The 25,168-nt window shown below is 39.5% G+C and overlaps 1 protein-coding gene and 1 non-coding gene across 4 annotated transcripts in view; one reads left to right on the top strand and one right to left on the bottom strand.

Annotated features, from left to right (window-relative positions):
- Window positions 1-25,168, top strand: part of BLM (BLM RecQ like helicase) — a 101,025-nt gene that overhangs the window by 23,680 nt on the left and 52,177 nt on the right. For 2 of the 3 annotated variants that reach the window (XM_003807720.5, XM_008959857.5), the window contains exons 2-9: window positions 6,542-6,643; window positions 8,526-9,226; window positions 10,944-11,103; window positions 13,979-14,106; window positions 19,300-19,432; window positions 19,747-20,408; window positions 22,124-22,315; window positions 24,461-24,579. In XM_003807720.5, the coding sequence (XP_003807768.1) occupies window positions 6,546-6,643; window positions 8,526-9,226; window positions 10,944-11,103; window positions 13,979-14,106; window positions 19,300-19,432; window positions 19,747-20,408; window positions 22,124-22,315; window positions 24,461-24,579 (2,193 nt within the window). In that variant the 5' untranslated portion in view covers window positions 6,542-6,545. Of the gene's footprint in view, window positions 1-6,029; window positions 6,644-8,525; window positions 9,227-10,943; window positions 11,104-13,978; window positions 14,107-19,299; window positions 19,433-19,746; window positions 20,409-22,123; window positions 22,316-24,460; window positions 24,580-25,168 lie in introns of those variants that run through there. The other variant, XM_055098850.2, reaches the window with a different exon arrangement.
- Window positions 14,411-14,480, bottom strand: LOC112437235 (small nucleolar RNA SNORD18). Its single transcript, XR_003025871.1, has one exon. It is a non-coding gene; the product is annotated as a small nucleolar RNA SNORD18 (small nucleolar RNA).

The raw sequence follows: 25,168 nt of genomic DNA on the forward strand, positions 1-25,168 counted from the left end.
CTCCTTTGCCTTCTGCCATGATTGTGAGGCCTCCCCAGCCATGTGGAACTGAGTGCATTAAACCTCTTTTTCTTTATAAATTACCCACTCTCAGGTATTTCTTCATAGCAGTATGAAAATGGACTAGAACACGTGGTGACTATGTTTCATTTTTTGAGGTACTGCTTGACTGTTTTCCAAAGTGGCTGTGCCATTTTAGAATCCTACCAGCAGTGTATGAGGGTTCTGATTTCCCCACATTGTTGCCAACACTTATCTGTTGCTTTTATTATAGCTACTTTTTAAAAATAACAGCTTTATTGAGATATAATTCATATACCATGAAATTCACCTTTAAAAACCTAGTGTACAATTCACTGCCCTTGATTTGTGAAAGATATTTTTTCTGGGAAAAGAATTCTGGGTTAATTTCTATCAGCACATCGAAGACATCATTCCACTGTCTTTTGATTTTTGTTTTTGCTAAAGAGAAATCAATTTTTTGTCCATATGGTACACTGATATATTTGGGTGTGGATTTCTTTTTATCTCTGCTTGGAATTTTTTGGCTTTCTCAAATCTGAAGGTTAGTGTCTTTAATTAGTCCTGGAAAAGTCCCAGCTGTTATCTTTTCAAATATTAATTCTTCCCTATTTTCTCTTCTTTCTGGAACTCTGGCTAGATTTATGTTAGACTTTCTACTCTGTCTTCCATGTCTCCTAACTTCTCATATTTTCCATCTGTTTTCTCTCTCTGTGTGTGCATCTATTAAGTCAAAAACTATGAAGGGTCTGAGATTTTACCCTACATTTATCCTACATTTATAGCTATATTTATCTTTAACCACTTTTCTGAAGTTCTAATTATCTATTGTTATGACTGATTTTCTTTGGGTTGTGTTGGTATATTATCAAGTTGTCTACATATAATGATAATCTCATCTCTTCTAGTATTTCCTTTTTCGAATATTTTTGCATTGGCAAGAGCATCCAATATGGGAGTGAAAATGAGAGAACAATATTGTTTTTGCTGTTGTTTTTAATGGATTCACCCCTAGTGTAAAATATATGGTATTTGTTGGTTCTAGATTTTAAACACTTGTAATTTTGTGTTTTAATGTGTTTGTTAGACATGGTTTGAGTTTTATTAGATGCCTTTTCAAAAATGCATTGATAATACATACTGTATGATTCTATATATATGAATCAAGAAGTTTAAGAAACCATGAACGAAGAGAACATATGACATAAAATTCTGTCAAAAATCTCTCTTTGTCTAGAAATTGTGTTTGATGTTTAATTTTATCAGAGAACAGAAAGTTGCTTGCCCCAGTGCCCCAGTTAAGGTAAAGCTGAGGTTCATAAATACCTCAAATTAAAAAAATAGAAAAAGCAGATTTTTTGATTGTTCTTAGTTAGGCTCACCACCTTTGCCCCAGGGAAAGTAATTCCTCCCCTTTGAACAGTCACTGAGTGAGGCTTACAGAGCGAGGCTCTGTTTTTCAGGAACCACCCCCTAAAATCTCCACTTTTAGCAGAAGACTGGAAACAGAAACATCTGAATGTTACTTGGCACTGAATGTCTTGGAGTAGTCTTTTTGGCAGTCTATCCCTTGATAGACTGAAATAGCCATCTTTGACAACAAAATGAATAAAAAGTAGGGTTTGACCTAGTCTTAATTTTGATAGATCCCCAACCAGTAACTTTAGTGTCACTTATTTCAAAGAAAAGGCACTCTTTTTTTCTGCTGTGTTTTTCTCCATCCCATGTCTCTCTCTCTCTCTCTCTTTTTTAAAGGTTTATTGTGTTTACTTTTATTCTTTTTTTATTTTTGAGACAGGGTCTCTGTTGCCCAGGCTAGAGTGCAGTGGGGTGATCATGGCTCACTGAAACCTCGACCTCCCGGGCTCAAATGATCCTTCCCACCTCAGCCTCCTGAGTAACTGGGACTACAGGCACGTGCCACCTCACTCAGCTAATTTTTGTGTTTTTTTGTAGAGACAGGTCTTACTTTGTTGCCCAGGCTGCTCTCCAACTCCTGGGCTTAAGCGATCCTCCCGCTTTGGCTTCCCAAAGTGCTAGTATTACAAGTGTGAGCCGCCGTGCCCAGCCTATTTGAAAAATTCTTAATAGCCAGTTTTAAAGGTAATGCTTGAAGCTTACATTTCCTGTGACTTTTTTTTTTTTTTTTTTTAAACACAGGGTCTCACTGTCACCCCAGCTGGAGCAGTGGCACAGAATTGCTCACTGCAGCCTCGAACTCCTGGGCTCAAGGGATCCTCCCGCCTCAGCCTCCCTGAGTAGTTGGGACTGTAGGTGTGTGCCACCATGCCTGGCTAAAGATGGGATCTCCCTGTGTTGCCCAGGCTAGTCTCAAACTCCTGGGCTCAAGCCATCCCCCCGCCTCAGACTCCCAAAGTGCTGGGATTATAGGCGTGAGCCACCGCTCCTGGCCTGCTTATTTATATTCTTTTGTAATGGCATGATAACTTCTTTCATATATGTAGGAGAAAATTTTAATCATTTTCCAGATTGAACTTGTGATTCTTGTGGTCATTCTAATTCATAGCTTTATTTTTTTAGTTTCTGGTTGCTCATTGCACCCAGAAATTGTTCCTTTTTTTAATATTGTGAAACTTCACTAGCCTCAATTTATTTGTTTTCAGTTAATTTTTCTCCTTTATCACTGGTCTTTGTTATTGTGGATGAACAATTTTTTTTAAGAGATGGGGTCTCACAGTGTTGCCCAGGCTATAGTGCAGTGGCTGTTTACAGGTGTGATCATAGTGCACTACAGCCCTGAACTCCTGGGCTCATGCAATCCTCCTGCCTCAGCCTCCTGAGTAGCTGAGACTACAGGCATGTTGGTGAACAATTTTCTTTTTGTGTCCAACAATTGTATCGATATTTTGATGGAGTATGTACAGAAGAGACACCCTTATGGTTCTTAGTACTCACCAACTTCCTAAAAGCATTCCCACTGAGGATTTTGAGTAAGAAAATTATGTACTCATTACCATACTTCAGAATATGATTCTGGCTGGAGGGTGCTACCTCGTGAGGAATAACCAAAGAGTAGTGCATTTTAAAAGCAGGAAGAAGTCCCCTGGAGTTAAGGTTGACTGCATGCTAGCTGTGAATCCATAGTGTAATCACTACAGTTATAAAATAGTTAATCAAACAATTGTACTCCTGGGATGGCTAAGCAGACATATAAAACCATGCTGTGGAGTAATGTAGGAAATCTCTTATTAAAATATCATGGCTAGTTTTGATCCAAAAATAAGTAAGTTATGGAAGGAATGTGGGAAAAGGGTAAGTAATGATGCCATAGACCACTTTGTTCTGCTTAGTGTCGTAAGACTGAAGATCTGTGTACCTCTGCCTCCTTGTCAGTAGTCTACTTTGTTGATGTTGAAATTCTGAGAGGGCAATAGTCTGACTTCACTCTTTATCACTTCATATTTATTCATGTGGGAAAGACTCCCACATTGTACAGGACCTTGAAAAGGGGATGCCTCAACGAAAGATCAAGGCTTTTATTTTTTATTTATTTATTTATTTTTTGAGACAGAGTCTAGCTCTGTCACCAGGCTGGAGTGCAGTGGCACAATCTCGGTTCACTGCAACCTCTGCCTCCCGGGTTCAAGCAATTATCCTGCCTCAGCTTCCCAAGTAACTGGGATTACAGGCACATGCCACCATGCCCAGCTAATTTTGTATTTTTAGTAGAGACAGGGTTTCACCATATTGGCCAGGTTGGTCTTGATCTCCTGACCTCATGATCCGCCCACCTCGGCCTTCCAAAGTGCTGGGATTACAGGCGTGAGCCACCGTGCCCAGCCAAGATCAATACTTTTAAACTGGATTCCAAATGGTGAGGTGCCGTAGGAAATGCAGAGATTAAGGTCTTAAAATATTCTCCATTAAAAAGAATCAGGGAGGCTGGGCGCGGTGGCTCACACCTGCAATCCCAGCACTTTGGGAGGCGGAGGCAGGAGGATCCCTTGAGCACAGGAGTTCGAGGCCAGCCTGGGCAACATGGTGAAACCCCATCTCTACCAAAAATACAAAAAAATTAGTGGGGCATGGTGGTGTGCACCTGTGGTCCAGCTGTGTGGGAGGGTGAGGTGGGAGGAACACTTGAGCTGGGGAGGCGGAGGCTGCAGTGAGTCACCACTGCACTCCAGCCTGGGCAACAAAGTGAGACCCTGTCTCAAAAAAGAAAAAGAAAACAAGAATTAGGGATGCTTGATGAAATGGCCAATTCCAAATCTGGTGCAAAAAAATGCATAAGGTAAGCCTGGAACATCTTTTGAGAGGAAAGAAGCTCTCAATGACTCATAAGGTTAAGTCATAAGGACTGAAGAGCCCGCCTGAAAAGACTCCCACTGGCCAAACATGAATCAATTTGAGAATCAATAAGGATGATCACTGTATTGGATTGAAACACACCTAATATGTTTAATCCATGAGTTCATAATGATACTGAAAAAAAATTCATCACTATTTGAAGGTGGTGAAAGAATGAATATCATTTTTATTTATTATTATTAATGTATGTAAGGGATACAAGTGTAGACTTCTTTTTTGTTGTTTTTTGAAACAGGGTCTTGCTCTGTTGCCCAGGCTGGAGTGCAGTGGCACAATCTCAGCTCACTGCAATATCTGCCTCCTAGGCTCAAGCAATCCTCCCACCTCAGCCTCCTGAGTAGCAGGGACCACAGGCCCGCACCACCATGCCAGGCTAATTTTTTTATAGTTCTTTAGAGACAGGGTTTTGCCATGTTGCCCAGCCTGGTCTCAAACTCCTGGGCTCAAGCAATCTGCTCACCTCAGCCTCCTAGAGTGCTGGGTCTATGGGCATGAGCCACTGCTGCCAGCCACGTGAATATACTGTATAGTAGTGAAGTATGGGCTTTTAGTGTACTGCATCATTATTTTGAAACTTACGATAAAAGTCTTACAGCTGGCTACGCATGGCTCACACCTGTAATCCTAGCACTTTGGCAGGCTGAGGTGGGAGAATGACTTGAGCTCAGGAGTTCGAGACCAGCCTAGTCAACATGGTGAGACCCTGTCTTTACCAAACATTTAAAAATTAGCTGGGTTGTGGTAGTGTACACCTGTAGTCCCAGATAACTCAGGAAGCTGAGGTGGGAGGATCACTTGAGCCCAAGAGGTCGAGGCTGCAGTGAGCTGTGATTGAGCCAGTGTACTCCAGCCTGGGCAACAGATCAAGACCCTGTCTCAGAAAGAAAACAAACAAACAAAAAGTATTCCTGCTAATGAGTGAAAGAAGTAATAACAGAATCCAAATGTCACCATTTTGGAGGTGGACTTCCAAAATGGTGGAGTAAGGACCTCAGGGTGTATGCATAGCTGAAACAATATTGGATGAGTTGATAATTGTTGAATCTGGGTGATAGGTATGTAGGGATTCATTCCTTCCATCTACTTTTTTGGGGGTAATAATTAAGATATAATTCAGATGCCAATGTGAATTATTCAATGTTTATTAAGTAACTAGCTATATTACCTAAAGCATGTTAAAGAGGGAAAAGAAGCAGAAATAATTCCTTCTGGAGAAAGTGGGACAAAAGCTGTATTATGATCATGCTTATAAACATGAAGATTTCTCAATTGGGTGTAACTTAGTTTCTTCTAAATTCTGCTTTTCACTGTTATCTAAAGTCAAGATGGTTGATAGATATGGATTAATGAGTGGAACACGGCTTATGTGAAACTTCATATTTCTAGAAATATCGTCTAGTGTTAACCCTGCCTCCTAAGATATATGCTATAAAATAAAAGTAGATGTCTAGTAAAGGTAGGGAAAAGGGTTTATGGGGTTATAACTATCAGCTAAAGTGAGGATTTTTTTAACTATGCATGGATTACAGCTAGGATCTTCCTTTAGCCCCAGTAATTTTAAGGTGGTTTAAGCTGTTTGTTATCCTGGGCTGTAGCTCAGCATTACCACAGCTTGTTACACAGAGATATAAATGTGCTTGGTAAACGTATTCTTTCAGGTTGAAACTAGATGATTATGAAGCATAGTATATTGCTGGTAAACCTTTGCTCTCATTGGTGGTGGTGTTCCTCCTTTCCCCAGTTCTGCCCTTCTGCAGAATTCAGTTATTCATTTGTTCTTTGGGCTTTGCGTGTGCTTTGATCATTTCCTCCCACCTCGCTCCCTTCCAGCTTCCATTTATCCTTCTAGGCCAGGTCCCATTTCTCTAAAAGCCCTTTCCCAATAATCCCCTCCCTAATGTCTTTTGTACTTATTTTAGCATTGTGGTGGAAGAGAGGGGGAACCTGGTTATTTTGTTATTCAAGTGAGCCTTCGGTTAGTTGAAGATTATATATTTCAAGTGTCACTAGTTGTAAATGTCAAAACAGTCTATTGACCAAAAAAAAAAAAAAAAAAGAAAAAAGTCCTATTACTCTGGGCACAGTTGGAACAATGCCTGTTTGAATCAAGTCCTTCCTCCCCTCCAAAAACATTGTGATTAATGCAAAGTACCTAACTCCACTGATTTCTTTTTCCCTCACTTTTTAGGATTATGGCTGCTGTTCCTCAAAATAATCTACAGGAGCAACTAGAACGTCACTCAGCCAGAACACTTAATAATAAATTAAGTCTTTCAAAACCAAAATTTTCGTAAGTGTTTTGATTGGTTTGCTGTCACATAGGCACTAACTTACCACATTGTACACATGAGATATCTTCTCTTTAAACTCCCTCATTGTACAGATGAGGAAATGAAGCTGAGAGATTCATTGATTTTCCCACTTTGCCAATTAATGGTAGAGTATGTTTTAGCAGCACCAGGTGAGATTGTGTCTCATCTTTGCATGGTTCCTGGCACATAATATTTGCTCAATAAAGATTTGTTGAGTAAATGAATAATTGATCTTGTAAATTTGGGCAAATAAGTGTTTTTTAAGTTTTGGGGGTTTTTTTTGTTTGTTTTGTTTTGTTTTGTTTTGTTTTTTCTTCTGAGACGGAGTCTCGCTCTGTCGCACAGGCTGGAGTGCAGTGGCACGATCTCGGCTCACTGCAAGCTCTGCCTCCTGGGTTCACGCCATTCTCGTGCCTCAGCCTCCCGAGTAGCTGGGACTACAGGCACCTGCCACCACGCCTGGCTAATTTTTTTTTGTATTTTTTAGTAGAGACGGTTTCACCTTGTTAGCCAGGATGGTCTCGATCTCCTGACCTCATGATCCACCTGCCTCGGCCTCCCAAAGTGCTGGGATTACATGCATGAGCCACCGTGCCCAGCCTTTTTTTTTTCTTTTTTGAGATGGAGTTTCCCTCTTCTTGCCCAGGCTGGAGTGCCATGGCACAGTCTTGGCTCACCACAACCTCCGTCTTCCGGGTTCAAGTGATTCTCCTGCCTCAGCCCCCCAAGTAGCTGGGATTACGGGCGTGCACCACCATGCCTGGCTAATTTTGTATTTTTAGTAGAGACAGGATTTCTCCATGTTGGGCAGGCTGGTCTCAAACTCCTGACCTCAGGTGATCCGCCTGCCTTGGCCTCCCAAAGTGCTGGGATTACAGGCGTGAGCCACCACGCCCGGCCAAATATTTTAATATAATTTTATATACTTTCGAAGAACAGTTTATAAGGAAACTACAGCTCTCCAGTTCTGCCTCTCCTCTAAGCTATACTCCAGACTCCTTCTAATGATATCTAATAATAATTTATATTATAAGTGATGCTTTTACCAGGTTGTAGACTCTGTTCTGGGTGCCTGGCTTTGAAGTCACCACTGACTTTGAGATCATTAAATCCAGCAGATAGCCACGATTCCTGTGTCTTTTACTTGTCCTGCAGATTTTAACAGAGTTAGAAGTTTTTAACTCTTTTTTCCCCTTTAAGTTCTTATCAGAGTAGCAAAAAGTAGCCATATTTGAATCTCTTCCGTTTTTCTTTTTTCTTTTTTTTTTTTTGAGACAGTCTCGCTCTGTCACCCAGGCTGGAGTGCAGCGGCACAGTCTCGGCTCACTGTAACCTCCACCTCCTGGGTTCAAGCTATTCTCCTGCCTCAGCCTTCTGACTAGCTAGGGCTTCAGGCATACACCACTATGCCTGGCTAATTTTTTGTGTTTTTATTAGAGATGGTGTTTCACCATGTTGGCCAGGCTGGTCTCGAACTCCTGACCTCAAGCGATCCACCTGCCTCGGCCTCCCAAAGTGCTGGGATTACAGGCATGAGCCACTGCACCCGGCCTCTTCCCTTTTTCATTTATGCTGTCACCCCGCTCTGGAGATGCTATTAACTAAGGACTACTAGCCTGAGAAGTAAAGCAGTGGGAATGACCTCTCAAAGCCAAATAATTAGCCTCTGAATGGGAAGGACCAAAGAACGAATACAATTTAAGTTACCTGATAAATTTAAAATCCAGAGAGATGGATTCTTTGCTCAGTTGGGGTACAATTAATGTAACCTGTGTGAATTAGTTTAAAAAATTAGTTTTGTAGAGTTGGGGGGTTTCTTAAAATGGATCCATCTAATCTAGTTTTTCCATTATTTTTCAGAGGTTTCACTTTTAAAAAGAAAACATCTTCAGATAACAATGTATCTGTAACTAACGTGTCAGTAGCAAAAACACCTGTATTAAGAAATAAAGATGTTAATGTTACCGAAGACGTTTCCTTCAGTGAACCTCTACCCAACACCACAAATCAGCAAAGGGCCAAGGACTTCTTTAAAAATGCTCCAGCAGGACAGCAAACACAGAGAGTTGGATCAAAATCATTATTGCCAGATTTCTTGCAGACTCCGAAGGAAGTTTTATGTACTACCCAAAACACACCAACTGTAAAGAAATCCCGGGATACTGCTCTCAAGAAATTAGAATTTAGTTCTTCACCAGATTCTTTAAGTACCATCAATGATTGGGATGATATGGATGACTTTGATACTTCTGAGACTTCAAAATCATTTGTTACACCACCCCAAAGTCACTTTGTAAGAGTAAGCACTGCTCAGAAATCAAAAAAGGGTAAGAGAAACTTTTTTAAAGCACAGCTTTATACAACAAACACAGTAAAGACTGATTTGCCTCCACCCTCCTCTGAAAGCGAGCAAATAGATTTGACTGAGGAACAGAAGGATGACTCAGAATGGTTAAGCAGCGATGTGATTTGCATCGATGATGGCCCCATTGCTGAAGTGCATATAAATGAAGATGCTCAGGAAAGTGACTCTCTGAAAACTCATTTGGAAGATGAAAGAGGTAACAATTATTTTATCTTCATTTTAGTATGTTCATTGTACTTTTTTATTCAAAGCTAGCCATTGGGAATAGTCATGAATATATAGAGCTTTTGTCCTTAAGGTTGTTAGGGTCTTTAGTGGTGCTTTTTGAATAATCTGTTGGCCACATTTTTGAGGCAGGACGTACTGATGAAATGGAAGGTTTTAGTCTGCTAATATAATTTCCAGGATAGCTCTGTGATTTTATACATGAAGAAAATACAGGAGTTTCCCCTTGTCCACAGCTTTGCATTCTCTGAGGTTTCAGTTACCCGCAGCCGGCTGAGGTCTGAAAATATTGCATCACTTCTCTTGCGCTTTGGGACCATTATTAAGAAAACACAAGCCCTGCGATACCGCGACAGTCAATCTGATAACTGAGACCACTACTAAGTGATTAACAGCAACCCAGGTGGACAGATCAGGTCGGGGCAAGATTTTATCACACTATACTCAAAACAGCTTGAAACTGAACACTTATGAATTAATTTATTTCTGGGATTTTCCATTTACATCACAATGCCTACATCATTCACCTCTCTTCATCTCATCATATAGGCATTTTTTATCATCTTATATCTTTACAAAGGAAGGGTGAGTAGAGTAAGATATTTTGAGCAAGGGAGACCACAGTCAAATAACTTTTATTGCAGAATATTGTTATAATTGTGCTATTTCATTAGTTGTTCACCTTTTGCTGTGCTTAATTAATAAATTAAACTCTATCATAGGTATGTATGTATAGGAAAACACATAGTACTTATCGGGTTTGATACTATCCGAGATTTCAGGCATCCACCGGGGTCTTGTCACATATTTCCTGAGGATAAGGGGGGTGCTGCTGTAAGATCCATAGAGGTTAAAATGGTGGTTAGTGGTAAATTGGAAAATGAAACTAAGCCTTTCTACTGTAATTCCTTTATGTCTTGTTGCCACCTAATATTGATGTATAATGTGCTCTAATTGCACTATTAAAGTATTATAAATTACATTCAAAGTTTTTCCTGGCTAGATCTTGTAATTATTAAATGTCCAAAATTGAGTAACTGAGATTACCCACATGGGGAAGTAACTCACCTTATGAAGCAGTTGCAAATATGAGAGTAAAATTTTTAAACCCCTGAATCCCATTAAGGTTACTCTAGGGTGAGAGAGCACTGAAAAGTGATTGACGATGAGCAAAACTAGTCTCATCAATGATGCCTCTGTTTCTGAAGGGAAAATTTGTTAAAAGATAGACAGCAACAATTTGGGTTGTGTTTTCCCACATAGTCCAAAAGAGAGACTTAAATAACTGGGAAACTTTGTGGTAAAGATGATTTGTACAAGCAGCCGTGTTTGTGTTATTATCAGACTTATCTGTTGCACTTTACCCTTATTTAAATATGAGTGAAAAGTTAAAAACTAGAAACGTCAATAGCAAATACGTGTTTCGTAATTAACCAGAGACAGACATGAAAATCCCTAAGCAAATCTTCGGCCTCAGTCGAGCATTCACTGGACTTAATCCAGTTGACTCAATAATAATCATTTATGAATAAATAAGCCAACATTAGCGTGTAAAGGGAGAGGATCCATACAAAGTGGTGTGATTGTTTGTGACTTGCCAGAAGCACTCATTCTTAATCGCTCATGCCCTGTTCTTTCTGTCTCATTAGTGGTTAACAAATCTATGTTTATCAACTGTTTTACTGTAGATAATAGCAAAAAGAAGAAGAATTTGGAAGAAGCTGAATTACATTCAACTGAGAAAGTTCCATGTATTGAATTTGATGATGATGATTATGATACGGATTTTGTTCCACCTTCTCCAGAAGAAATTATTTCCTCTTCTTCTTCCTCTTCAAAATGCCTTAGGTAAACTAGCTAAATAATTAGCATTATTATTTGTTTCTGGGATACTTTAAATTGTTTAATTTAGTTTATAATATCATTTCTATATAAAAGTATTTTGTGCTTTGTACAATTATTTTACATTCAAGTGAAAGCCTCAAAAAAAACCCTGTTTATACATTTAATTGGTTGCATTCTAAAGATGAAGTCCCATTATGATTAATTACATGAAACTTCAAACAATTTTAGGTAGTTGATTTTTTTTTTTTTTTTTGAGGCAGTCTCGCTCTGTCACCCAGGCTGGAGTGAAGTGGTATGATCTCGGCTCACTGCAGCCTCCACCTCCCAGGTTCAAGTGATTCTTGTGCCTCAGCCTCCCAGGTAGCTGGAACTACAGGTGCACACCACCATGCCTGGCTAATTTTTTGTATTTTCAGTAGAGACGAGGTTTTGCCATGTTGCCCAGGCTGGTCTTGAACCCCTGAGCTCAGGCAATCCGCCCGCCTTGGCCTTCCAAAGTGCTAGGATTACAGGCATAAGCCACCTTGCCTGGCCTTATATAGTTGATTTTGACATAAGGAATATATTTCTAAAAATATTATATTTCCAAACCTGACCTGAACTGACACAAAGCTAACCCATCATATGGGAAGTGAATTAGGACATTAGTACTTTTAAAAAAAATCCTACAGGATAGAACTGGCCATTGTATTTGTTATTCACTCAATTTTAGCAAATTGGTGACATGATTATTGTTAATTGGTAGTATTACGAGAAAAATAGATACTCCACACGACTCATCAACAGCTTAAATTGCTAAGTGTCAATGTTACCTTCGTCCTCATCCCAGTCTCACTCTCAGACCAGTTGAGTGGTAGAGTATAATATATACTAAACTGAGCAAAAGTTTATATAGAGTCTCAATTCTAAACCAGCATTCTCATTTACCAGGTGAAACAGCTGAGGCCCAGGGAGGAGCAAGGAATTGCCCAGGATGATACAATGAATGACAGATGGACTCAGATGCACTGTAGTGCTTTCCCTGGTGTCATACTGATTCCTTGTTGAATGCCTGGCTTTTGTCTTTACTCATTAAAAATGTGTATTACGCAAATAATATAATCATTTTAACAAGGATTCTAAATAAGAAGGAAGGAGCACTGCTGGGTGCGGTGGCATGGTAGTGGCCCGTAGTCCCATCTACTCAGGAGGCTGAGGCAGGAGGATCCCTTAAGCCCAGGAGTTCAAGGCTGTAGCATGCTGTGATTACGCCTGTGAGTAACCATTGCACTCCAGCCTGGGCAACATAGCGAGACTCTCATCTCTAAAAAATTAAAAAGAGAGAGAGAAGGAATACTAGTAGTCCCACAATTCTGACTGTTTTCTTTATCCATCTTCAGTTTTGATACATGTGTGTTTGATTTCTGCATTGTTGTAATCAACATGTAATTATAATTTTATATTCTACTTTATTTCTCTTAGCATTATTTCTAAATCATTTTCCAATTGCTACATATTTAATTCCTTTTAATGGCTACATAATTTATCAAATTGTCATACCATAAATAAATTTACCTAGAGTCTTAGCAATTAAAAAAGCTTATTTTACAAAGTATTTCCAAGGTAGACTCTCTTTGTACATTTCCCATTGTAACTTAGTATACATATGTGTATACATTATAAAACTGAAATAGAATTTTCACAATATTTTTTGTGCAATGCACAGCTTAAATTCTATGCTACATTTTATTTCAGTTTTAAAAAATACTGGTTGTAACCTCTGAATTTCAGAAGTCAAGTGGTCAGACAGTATATAACAGAGAAGAGAGACCTGTTTTTCAAACTCCTCTTTTCCAAAACCTCTGTAGCTGGCCCTCAAGATTCTCCGTCTTCTGGCCACAATTTACCTTTTTCAGCTTTATCTCCATGTATGCCCTTGCAATAACCCAGTGGTTTTAATGAGTCAAACCAACAATCTAGAAAGCATATCATTTTCTTTAATTATGATGTTATTGTTTAAAAAATAATATTAAAAAGTTACACTGTTTTGATTTAGTTAGAAAGTTGCATTCCAAAATTCTTCTTTAGGAAAATACAGTTGATTCCCAGATGTCAAGCAAATAGAAATGTCCTTTTTAAAATCTTTCTTTCATAGTCTGACACTTTCCCCATACTTGTCATTCAGTTTGCTTAAATCTTATCTCCTTGGCAAAGCCTTCTAAAGTTCCAAAAAATGTTACCTTTCTTTGGATTTCCACAGTATCCTCTCTTTAACACTCATTCAGTACTAATTTATTTTGTTATTTGTAAAGTATTTTTTCTATGTAATCAGACTGACCAGGTTTATATGTTAATATGTTTTTGTATAATCTGTGTGGTGAGGTAATTATATATGCAGACACACAAAAACACATGTACATATATTTGCATAATAAGAGAAGTCCAGAAAAAGTGCTTTGAAATCTCAGAAAAAAGAGACATTAATAATCACTTGCTGGAGAAGTAATGCTTTGGCTGTGGCTAGAAGAACAGGTGTGATTTGGGTACGAAGAGATTGGAATGGCAGGTTTTCCAAATTGAGAGGATCAGTGGCAAAATCCCCAAAATAGGCAATGCAGGGCTTATATGAAGAATGTAAGTGGTACAGTATGACCGAAGATTTGTGTTACTGAAAGGACATAATCGGAGATAATGTTGAAAAGGGCTCTTGGGGCCAGAGGAGGGACAACTTTGAGGACCAGCTAAAGAAGTTTTATAATTGAGGAAATTTAAAAAACTACTTCTCTTTTCTGTTATATATTGTCTGATCAGTGGTAGAAAAATATTAAGGGTTTCAAAATTTTACATTTATTGAGTCTAGCCTGTAGTATGATTGGCTTAACACTTTTTTTATTTGCAGTATGTTAAAGGACCTTGACACCTCTGACAGAAAAGAGGATGTTCTTAGCACATCAAAAGATCTTTTGTCAAAACCTGAGAAAATGAGTACGCAGGAGCTGAATCCAGAAACCAGCACAGACTGTGACGGTACAAGCAATATTTTAGACATACCATGTATTTCAACTACTTACTTTTGAAAACAACGTAACACAAAGATTGTGTTTTGAACCTGTGGCTGTATGTTATAAAATGGCAGATTTGTAGTCTCTTTTCTTCTAATGTCATAACTTTGTTCACTGGTTAGCCAGCATTTGCCTGAACAACTCATGAACTCATGCTCTCACAAGGGCGTTCATTCCCTATTTTGAAAATGCTACTTGTTAGAAATCATCTCTCATACTGAGCCAAGATCTGCAACTTTAATTCTAGGAGATTTTTAAATTTTTATTTACAAATGAGAACTTCCACAAAATCATGTGTTTCAGAAACACGGACCACAGAGCGTAATCTCATCATAATAGAGTTTTTTCCCCCCCTTGACTAAATATTATTAGGTCTTTTAACTCTCCTTGCTAGAAATTGCTTTCTTGACCTTTCATCCTCCGGTTCTCCCTTGTATATACTCTGAGTCTAGGTCTGGGTCTTGATGTTCATTTAAAGCTAAATACTTGTTTGCTTGTTTTGTTTCTAATTCATTTTTTATTTTTTATTAAATATCTAGTGTAAATAATCGGATAGCAGTGCAAGACTTTGATAAACAACAGTCCCCCTTCCCACTCTTGGTGTCTGCTGCTCAGAGGCACCTTCAGTCTGAAAATATACATCCTCCTGTAGACATTTTTCTGGCATTATTTCTTTTTACCTTCTTTTTCTCTTTTTCACTCTTCCTGGAACTTCTATGATTTGCATGTTAGACTTCCATTAATTATCTTTTCTATTTTTCATCTCTTGATTTTCTACTTTTTAGGATATTTCCTTGATTATATCTTTAACTCTTCTATGGAATTTTTAAATTTCTATCAAGGCAATTTCCGAGAGCTCTTCTTTGTTCTCTGAATATCTCTGTCGTGCATTCGAGTCTGAGGGCTGCTGGGCTTTTTTAGCGACGTCTGCATGCATGTGCAGGTCATGTGTGTAGTGTTCTCTGTGTGTTGTTTTTGTTTCCTCCAGTTTTTTTGTGGTTTATTTTGGACTCAATTTATTTTAGAGATATTCAAGAGGTAACTGATGTGCTGGACGCTGTTATAAAGTGCCTTACAATATTAACTAATTCAGTCATCACAATAAACTACCTCAAACTTTAAGGTAGTTTCCTTTTTTTTTTTTTTTGAGACGGAGTCTCGCTCTGTCACCCAGGCTGGAGTGCAGTGGCACAACCTCGGCTCACTGCAGCCTCCGCCTTCCAGGATCAAGTGATTCTCCTGCCTCAGCCTCCTGATTAGCTGGGATTACAGGTGTGTACCACCACATCTGGCTAATTTTTTGTATTTCTAATAGAGACAGGGTTTCACCATTTTAGCCAGGATGGTCTTGATCTCCTGACCTTGTGATCCGCCCACCTCGGCCTCCCAAAGTGCTGGGATTACAGGCGTGAGCCACTGCGCCTGGCCCACTTTAAGGTAGTTTCTGTTATCCCCATTTAACAGATAATGAAACTAAGGTACAGGAGCGTTAAATAGTTACACACCGTCATAGAATTAGCCTCAGAGCTAGGATCTGAACACAGCAGTCTTGAGGCTTTTGAGTTTTCATTGATAACAACTGCATTATACTGTCTCTGTATCATTAAGTTACACTAATAAAATGGTTAGCTAGAACAGGGGCAAGGACAGAGTTCTACAGCATGTCAATAGAGGCTTCCCTCTTGGCTTACAACAGTCCATTCATCACCACTTCTTGTTCAGCTAGTTACATATCTGTCTTCAGACCATGTTTCTGTTCTTTATCCATGGAGACACAGAAGACTTGACTATGTGACTCCAAAAAGTGAGAGGTGTGAGGCAGCAAGAAGGAATGGGTGGGATATTGACTCTAGAGTGCTACAGACCTGTAATAGAAACCTGTCTCCTCCTACTCTTGGCTACGTGACTATGGCAAATAGTTAAACTTCTCTGGACTTCAGTTTTTTCTTCTATAAAATGAGGAGAATGATATCTACCTTGCTGGGTAGTTGTCAGGATTCAAGGTAAAGTGCCTAGTACACTGCAGGCCTTTCATAAATGGTAACTATTGTTATCTGCCAGTCTAATAATCCTTTTAAAAAAGGAAATACATTAAGACGGATGGTTTGTTTTTATGAACTTTTGCTAACTCTATTATTGTTTCCTCCCCCTTAGAGCTCACAAAGCAGCTATTTGATAACAGGCTGTAGAATTTTGCTTTGAATTTACATCAAATCACCAGCCTGTAGTTTTTGGCAATCACTTTCAAATTTTTTGAAAATTAGAACAATGTTTGTCTGTCCTCACTTTCCATCAGTTCTCTTATTCACTAGATGCCTCACACACGTGTCAGTGACAGGGGCTCTGAGATCCTGTTTGCAGGTTTCCTTTGTACTCTGAGGTATAATCTGTCTAGACAAGGAGTCTTGGGCTAGTCTCTGATAGCTAGGTACCCCCTTTTATCTCCCTCTGAGCCTGTCTTGGCTTTCAGTTCCATCAGACCATTGTGTATTCTCTTTCCAATCTGATGCTTGTTTTCCTTGCAGAGAAAACAGAAGTAAGACAGGAATTCAGCAATTCCATTTTACATCTCATACCTCACATTTCTCTCAGTCACCAGAAGTCCAAATTTCCCAGGCCATTCTTGTGCAGATGCCCCTCCTCACCCTGCCATCTTCACTCCCTGTTCTGTCCTCACTTCCTGTCCTTCCTGGCTTGTAAACCATTTAACTGACTGCTCTGTCAGCAATGTCCCCGTAGCCTCATCCTCTTCTCTGATCATTTTCTTCCCCTTCTTTCTCTAATTGTTTTCTGAGGATATGTACTGTTTCCCCTGCAGCCCACCTAAACTGTTTTTTACTCTCACAGACTTTAGGCCTGAGAGGTGGCAAAGGCATCTGTTGTCCTTGCTTCCTATTGCCATTTTTTTTTTTCTTTTTTTCATCTTTTTTTTTCTCGCTCTGTCACCCAGGCTAAAGTGCACTGGCGCAATCTCTGCTCACTGCAACCTCTGCCTCCCAGGTTCAAGTGATTCTCCTGCCTCAGCCTCCTGAGTAGCTGGGACTACAGGCATGCACCACTATGCCCAGCTTTTTTGTATTTTTATTAGAGACAGGGTTTCGCCACGTTGACCAGGCTGGTGTCGAACTCCTGACCTCAGGTGATCCTCCAGCCTCAGCCTTCCAAAGTACTGGGATTACAGGCGTGAGCCACCATGCCCAGGCGCAGTTGAGGTTTTAGATGAAGGAAAGGGCCGGCACGGTGGCTCACGCCTGTAATCCCAGCACTTTGGGAGACCGAGGTGAGTGGATCATTTGAGGTTTAGGAGTTCGAGACCAGCCTGCCCAATGTGGCAAATCCCCATCTCTAATAAAAATACAAAAAAGCCGAGCGTGGTAGCGTGTGCTTGTAGTCCCAGGCACTCAGGAGGCTGAGGCAGGAGAATCACTTGAACCGGGGAAACGGAGGTTGCAGTAAGCCGACATTGCACCACTGCACTCCAGCCTGGAAGACAGAGCGAGAATCTGTCTCAAAAAATAAAATAAAATGAAACCTCTACTGCTTTGAAATTCTATTTATTAGTTATGGCTTAATTTTTAAAATGGGAGTGGGCTGGCAGGATTCAGTTGTTCAAACATCATATCAGGAGTTGCTCTCTCTCTCTCACTTCCCTTCTCTCTCCTCTCTTCTGTCCCATCTCTCCGGGTCAAACCTCCATTTCTTTCTACCTGCTTTCTACTTTTCCTTTGTATCAATCTTATTTGAAATCTGTCTTTCTTTATAAGGTGACAGAAATGGCCACCAGAATCATATTAAGCTTGGAAAAAGGGAGGTACTTTTTCCCAGTCAGCCCTAAGTATTTCCAGAGTTAATTTTCACTGGGCTGCCTTGTGTCAGATGCCTACTGAGGGAGTGGGAAGGGTAGGTCTAATAGGAAATCTTGGTGCTATACTGTTACCATTAAAGGGAAGCCTGGATTCTAGGCAGATCAGAACAACAGGTAGGGCTCTTGCCTGTCCAACGCTGAACAATACACTTTGTGTTGGCACAGTGAGCTTTGCACATGAAGTTAGTTAAAAATAAAATCATAGTTAACTGATAAACCTTTGTTCCAGCCAATGACCTTGCTTACCCCAAGAAATATTATTTATTAAATATTATGAAATTAAATGAAAACAGTTATGAGCTCTTATGATAAAGCGTAGAGACAACCCAATTTCAAGTTAATTCACAGGAACATATTAGGACAATATATGGTTGTTTATGATCTTGTTTTTACACTGCTTCACATTTTACATATGTGACTTTCAAAATCTTAAGACTTGGCTGGGCACAGTGGCTCACACCTGTAATCCCAGCACTTTAGGAGGCCAAGGCGGGAGGATCACTTGAGCCCAGGAGTTTGAGACCAGCCTGGGCAACATGGCAAGACCCTGTCTCTACAAAAAATAATTAATTTAAAAAAAAGAAGAAGAAGATGTGTTGTGTTGCTGAGCACAGTGGCATAGGCCTGTAGTCTCACCTACTTGAGAGGCTGAGGCAGGAGGATCTCTTGAGCCCAAGAGTTTGAGGGTTCAGTGAGCAGTGATTGCACCACTGCAGTTTAACCTGGGCAACAGAGCCAGACCCCCTTTCTTTCTTTCTTTTTTTTTTTTTGAGACAAAGTCTCACTCTTGTCCCCCAGGCTGGAGTGCAATGGCACGATCTCAGCTCACTGCAACCTCCACCTCCCAGGTTCAAGCGATTCTCCTGCCTCAGCCTCCTGAGTAGCTGGGATTACAGACACGCACCACCATGCCCGGCTAATTTTTATATTATTAGTAAAGACGGGGTTTCACCACATTGGCCAGGCTGGTCTCAAACTCCTGACCTCAGGTGATCCACCCTCCTTGGCCTCCCAAAGTGTTGGGATTACAGGCGTGAGCCACCGTGCCCAGCCCCACTTTAAAAAAAAAAAAAAAAAAGAAATCAAGATCTTAAGACTTTTTTTTTTTTTTTTTTTTTTTTAGTGACAGGGTCTCACTGTGTTGCCCAGGCTGGTCTTGAACTCCTGGACTTAAGCAATCCTTCTGCCTTGGCCTCCCCAAAGGGCTGGGATTACAGTCATGAGCCACCACGCCTAGCCAAGACTTTTTTTTTTTTCTCAAAGAAAAATATTAACAACATAATTATTTTATAGCTAGACAGATAAGTTTACAGCAGCAGCTTATTCACGTGATGGAGCACATCTGTAAATTAATTGATACTATTCCTGATGATAAACTGAAACTTTTGGATTGTGGGAACGAACTGCTTCAGCAGCGGAACATAAGGTATCTTAATTTTCCCCCTTCTGGAATATATCTGATTATATTTCTACCACTCTAAGTGAAAAATGGACAGGGCAAAATGTTCAGGCTTTCTGGCCTGGAAATGGCATAAGGATGATCATCATGCCACTATGTTTTTGATTTGTTTACTTTTCAAACCACTCCTTTAACATTCGTATTCATGTTTTTAAGATTGGGAAAAAAGCGAACATATTTTGCTACAATTTCTATTTGGTATGAAAACTACAGATTTGCTTTTGTGGCCTACCAGAGTAAACTACTTATATTTAATACGTTGTTCTCTTTTCTCTCTTCAGAAGGAAACTTCTAACGGAAGTAGATTTTAATAAAAGTGATGCCAGTCTTCTTGGCTCAATGTGGAGATGCAGGCCTGATTCACTTGATGGCCCTATAAAGGGTGATTCCTGCCCTACAGGGAATTCTATGAAGGAGTTAAATTTTTCACACCTTCCCTCAAATTCTGTTTCTCCTGGGGACTGTTTACTGACTACCACCCTAGGAAAGACAGGATTCTCTGCCACCAGGAAGAATCTTTTTGAAAGGCCTTTATTCAATACCCATTTACAGAAGTCCTTTGTAAGTAGCAACTGGGCTGAAACACCGAGACTAGGAAAAAAAAATGAAAGCTCTTATTTCCCAGGAAATGTTCTCACAAGCACTGCTGTGAAAGATCAGAATAAACATACTGCTTCAATAAATGACTTAGAAAGAGAAACCCAACCTTCCTATGATATTGATAATTTTGACATAGATGACTTTGATGATGATGATGACTGGGAAGACATAATGCATAATTTAGCAGCCAGCAAATCTTCCACAGCTGCCTATCAACCCATCAAGGAAGGTCGGCCAATTAAATCAGTATCAGAAAGACTTTCCTCAGCCAAGACAAACTGTCTTCCAGTGTCATCTACTGCTCAAAATATAAACTTCTCAGAGTCAATTCAGAATTATCCTGGTAAGTTTAAAATAAATTGAATGCTTATATGAAAACAAAACTGTCCCAAAATAGGAATTATATAAGAAAAACCATAGCAAATCATCATTGCCTGAAAACATTGTTGCTATGCAAATTTCTACTGATGATATGAATTACAAATCACAATTTCAAAAGCAAGTTGCTCTTTTGTCTCTATAGCAGCTATAGTTTTATAAAATGTGTAATTATAACCTATTGTAGTACGGCTCTGAAGTCATTACAAATGTGATGTGCCTTTGAATTAACATTTTTTAGTTCCTAAAACAATAAACTCATGAGGGCCAAGTTTTTAATGATTTTGGGATGGGCAAAAGCAAAAATGGATTCGCATGCTAAAAATGTATTTTAGAATTCTGTACTGATGAGAATCGATTAATACAAAGTAGAGAAGCATGTTTTATGTGTTAAAATGTTAAAATATAGGGTAGTCTATAAAGGATATGAAGTCAGGAGTGTCTTAAATCAGTCAAACTACTTCTTTGGGCCTAAGGGCTCACTGCATGCCATGTGCTATGTTGGGCGCTGATCATTTAAAGATGAATAACAAATACTAAGTAGTTCCTGCCCTCCTGGAGCTCACAGCTTAGTGAGAGAGAAGTTTTGAGAGGAATGAAATTAGCCACTGTTAAGGCTCCGGAGAAAAGCCAAAAATAATTTTAAAACCTTACATCAACCCTATAAAGTTATCAAAAGTATTTTTTAGCTGAAATAAGTTTATAAAGTACAGCCCTCCCTATTTTTGCCATTGATGACTTAATACCACGGAGGTTGTTCTTACAGTTACGCTGCTGACCTTTAAAACAACGATTAATGGATTTATTTTTGTATCATGTTAGAATGTGTCATACTTGATGTTTGCAATTATCTTGAGACAGTTGAGTGTTGGGGTTAGCGTAACTGCCAGAGCTCCGTGAGTACCTCTTGTTCTCTGTGCTGAACCAGAGTTGCGACAGCCAGGCTGCAGAGCAGGGGCACGTGTGAGAGATGTTATGAAAGAAGAGCCTGAGGAAGCTCAGATGACTCCAAGGTTTCAGACACTGATGACTGGGAAAACTGTGACACCAGTAACACAAACAGGGGAGTCAGGAGGCAGAGTCAGATTTGGAGAAAAGCTGAGAAGGGCTAGTTTAAGTCTAGAGGTTAAAGTGCTGGTAAGTCATTCACGTACCAATGTCTTGCAGACAACGGGAGCTGTGTGCAGGACTGGAACTTAGGAGGGTGTCAGTTGGGTCTTAAGAGAGGTGTAGGCATTTGCTGCACACGGGTCATGTTTAAGATCATAGGACTAGGAAAGCTCCAAAAAAGAATGTCTACAGAGCCCAGTCCCAAATATCTGAAAGACTCCCTCCCCTATTTATGGGGCAGATGGAGGAAGTAGAGCCAGGAAAGGGAATTTAAAGTGAGTAGAAAACCATGATTGTCTTGGTGGTCATGGTTGGAGGAAGGGAGAAGAGGAAGGAAAGAATAAAAGTAGTGGTAGGTGCTGTAGAAAAAGTCAAGGAAATACTTGATTTGGGCCTTTGGCAAGTTTTTGGTGGCTTTGAGACTTGTAGGGAAGGAAAGCCAGTAAAGAGTTTAAGAACTGTGCTGCAGGGAAACGTGTGCCAGTGATTCTGCAGGGCAAGGGAAATGCTAAAGCTGTACTTTCACTGTATTCATGTACTGATTTTTCTTAACGTTGATTATTTTCCTAGACAAGTCAGCACAAAATTTAGCATCCAGAAATCTGAAACATGAGCGTTTCCAAAGTCTTAGTTTTCCTCATACAAAGGAAATGATGAAGATTTTTCATAAAAAATTTGGCCTGCATAATTTTAGAACTAATCAGCTAGAGGCGATCAATGCTGCACTGCTTGGTGAAGACTGTTTTATCCTGATGCCGACTGGTATGTATTTTTAGAAGTGAATTGGCAGGAATCCATTGGCAGATGTTAAATGAAAGCTCTTTAATAGAAATAAAAAGACCACCTACACAGTATTTCTATCATTTAGGGACCTCTTAAACCTCCCGTACCATAGTGAGAAAGCATATTACTTTATATCCTTTGTTCTGGTTGTTGACATCATGAAGTTTATAGCCCTGTAAGATTTTCAACTCGAAGCTCATTGTGTTGAACTGATCTAGAATTTTTCTTTGGGAATTTTTCTTTTTTCTAGTCTAAGCAATTTTGGAAATCAAACAGAAAAATCGCTGTCAGAGACCATGACCATTTCTGGCAGTTTATTTGCAACAATCTGGTGTTGCATAGTGGTTAAATCATATATGCATATATGCATAGTGGTCCATCAGCTATGGACCAAAGGCCTGGACTTAAAGAACAGCTCTGCTGCTCAACAGCAGTGTGGCCACATGCAAGGCACTTTACTCCCTGGGCCCATTTTCTCATGTGTGCAATGGTGATAGCAGTAAAGTACCTGGTTCACAGAGTGGCATGAGGATTAAATGAAAATCATTTAGCACGATATTGTGTTGGCCCCACTTTAAAGAGTCTAGGACATTCATTGTGCTGTTAAAGCTTATGACAGCTGTTCAATGATTTATAGTCATTCATATGAGAATATTAAATCAACAGGGCAGAGCGCAAGGAGAATTTGCAGTTTCAGTACCTATGTGTAGTCCTCCCTCTGTCTATCACCTGACTTGTGACCTTTAGCAAGTTAGCTAGTGCTGTCATTATTGTATAATGTTGACTGGGCATCTGAACTTTTTCATCCTGGTTTTTAGATTTAGATAGCCTTGGCTTAATAATCAGCATTTCAATTTTTATTAATTTATTAATCACTCTGTGCCTTCCTTTCAACCCTATTTTGGTGTTTCAGAACTCGATAACACTGGAAAAAACCTTGGCAATGATCTAATCCATTGATTTTTTTTTTCCAGGGCTTCCCATTGTCCTTTAGGGTTTCAAGAGGGCATTTTTAAGGTCCTTCCACCCCAATTTCAACCACTTGTGAGAGAGAGATATATATAATATATAATTATATATAATATGTATATTGTATTGTATATAATATGTCTATTATATATAATTATAATATAGATATAGTGCGTGTGTAAATATTCCAAATAAGGTTTATTTTATTTTTATTTCTTATTATTTTTGAGACAGGGTCTCTTGATCTGTCACCCATGCTGGAATACAGTGGTGCTATCACAGCTCACTGCAGCTTCAACTGGGTTCAAACAATCCCCCCTACGTTAGCCTCCCAAGAAGCTGGGACTACAGGCATGTGCCACCACACCTGGCTAATTTTTAAATTTTTTGTAGAGATGGGATCTCACTGTGTTGCCCAAGTTGATCTCAAATTCCCTGGGCTCAAGCAGTCCACCTGCCTCAGGCTCCCAAAGTGATGGGATTTATAAATAATAAAAGTAAATGAACATTATATAGAAAGTAATTATTTTAATCCTAGTGTCATTTTTAGAGACTCTTCTACTACTAGAAATAAAAACTTTACTGTATTCCACTACATTTTAAGTTTCCTGCCCTAATTCTTGCCTTTGCTATTATATATGTCTATATAAGATGTCCTAGGCCGGGCGCAGTGGCTTGTGCCTATAATCCCAGCACTTTGGGAGGCTGAGGCAGGTGGATTACCTGAGGTCAGGAGTTCAAGACCAGCCTGGCCAATGTCTCTACTAAAAATACAAAAATTAGCAGGGTGTGGTGGTGCATGCCTATAGTCCTAGCTACTGGGGAGGGTAAGGCATGACAATTGCTTGAACCTGGGAGGTGGAGATTGTAGTGAGCTCAGATGGCACCACTGCACTCCAGCCTGGGCAACAGAATGAGACTCTGTCTCAAAGACAAAAACAAAAACAAAAAAAACACTTTTTTTTTAAAGATCATTTTTACACATTATTTAAATTGCCTAAATATAATAGTTTGAGTCATTTGAGTATGGCAAATTGTTGGCACCAGGGACAATATGCCTTGGTGTCCTATTAATGATATGATTTATTTTGTAACTTTTACATTCATGCTCTCAAGACAGAACCTGACAGATATTTTTTCATTGTTCTCTTTCAGGAGGTGGTAAGAGTTTGTGTTACCAGCTCCCTGCCTGTGTTTCTCCTGGGGTCACTGTTGTCATTTCTCCCTTGAGATCACTTATCGTAGATCAAGTCCAAAAGCTGACTTCCTTGGATGTAAGTTATAAAAATACGAATAAAAACACGCCTTAGAAACAATTAAATTTCAGTCCTCTGGATAACCTTTTTATTAAATAGTTCATGATTTGCAAAAAATAAAGCACAGCAGTTAAATTTGCAGTTGAACAGAAGTCTGAAAATTTGATACAGATAACCTGTAGTTCAATCTGATTTTATTCTACAAGAATGTATCTTAGTAAGAACTTTTAACCAATGCTATTTTTTGCTGATGTAAATTTTTTTAACTAATAGAAAATCATTTCTTTTTTCAGCACTGCCAGGTCGGCATAGTTCTCTTTCCCTTGTATCTTAAAGTGCATACACACATGCATGCCTGCACGCATATATCTTTTTTTCTCATGGCTGAGTTTAAGGAAGTAAATGAATGCATTCTACCTAACTCTTCACAATGTAGGTGGGGGTGGTGGCTCATGCCTGTAATCCCAGTGACTTGGAAGGCAAAGGTGGGAGGATTGCTTGAGGCCAAGAATTCAAGACCAGCCTGGGCAACACAGCAAGACTTTCTCTACAGAAAAATAAAATAAGCTGGACATGGTGGTGAAAACCTGTGGTCCCAGCTGCTTAG

This window comes from Pan paniscus, chromosome 16 (assembly GCF_029289425.2).
Source record: "Pan paniscus chromosome 16, NHGRI_mPanPan1-v2.0_pri, whole genome shotgun sequence".
NCBI classification, from domain to species: domain Eukaryota; kingdom Metazoa; phylum Chordata; class Mammalia; order Primates; family Hominidae; genus Pan; species Pan paniscus.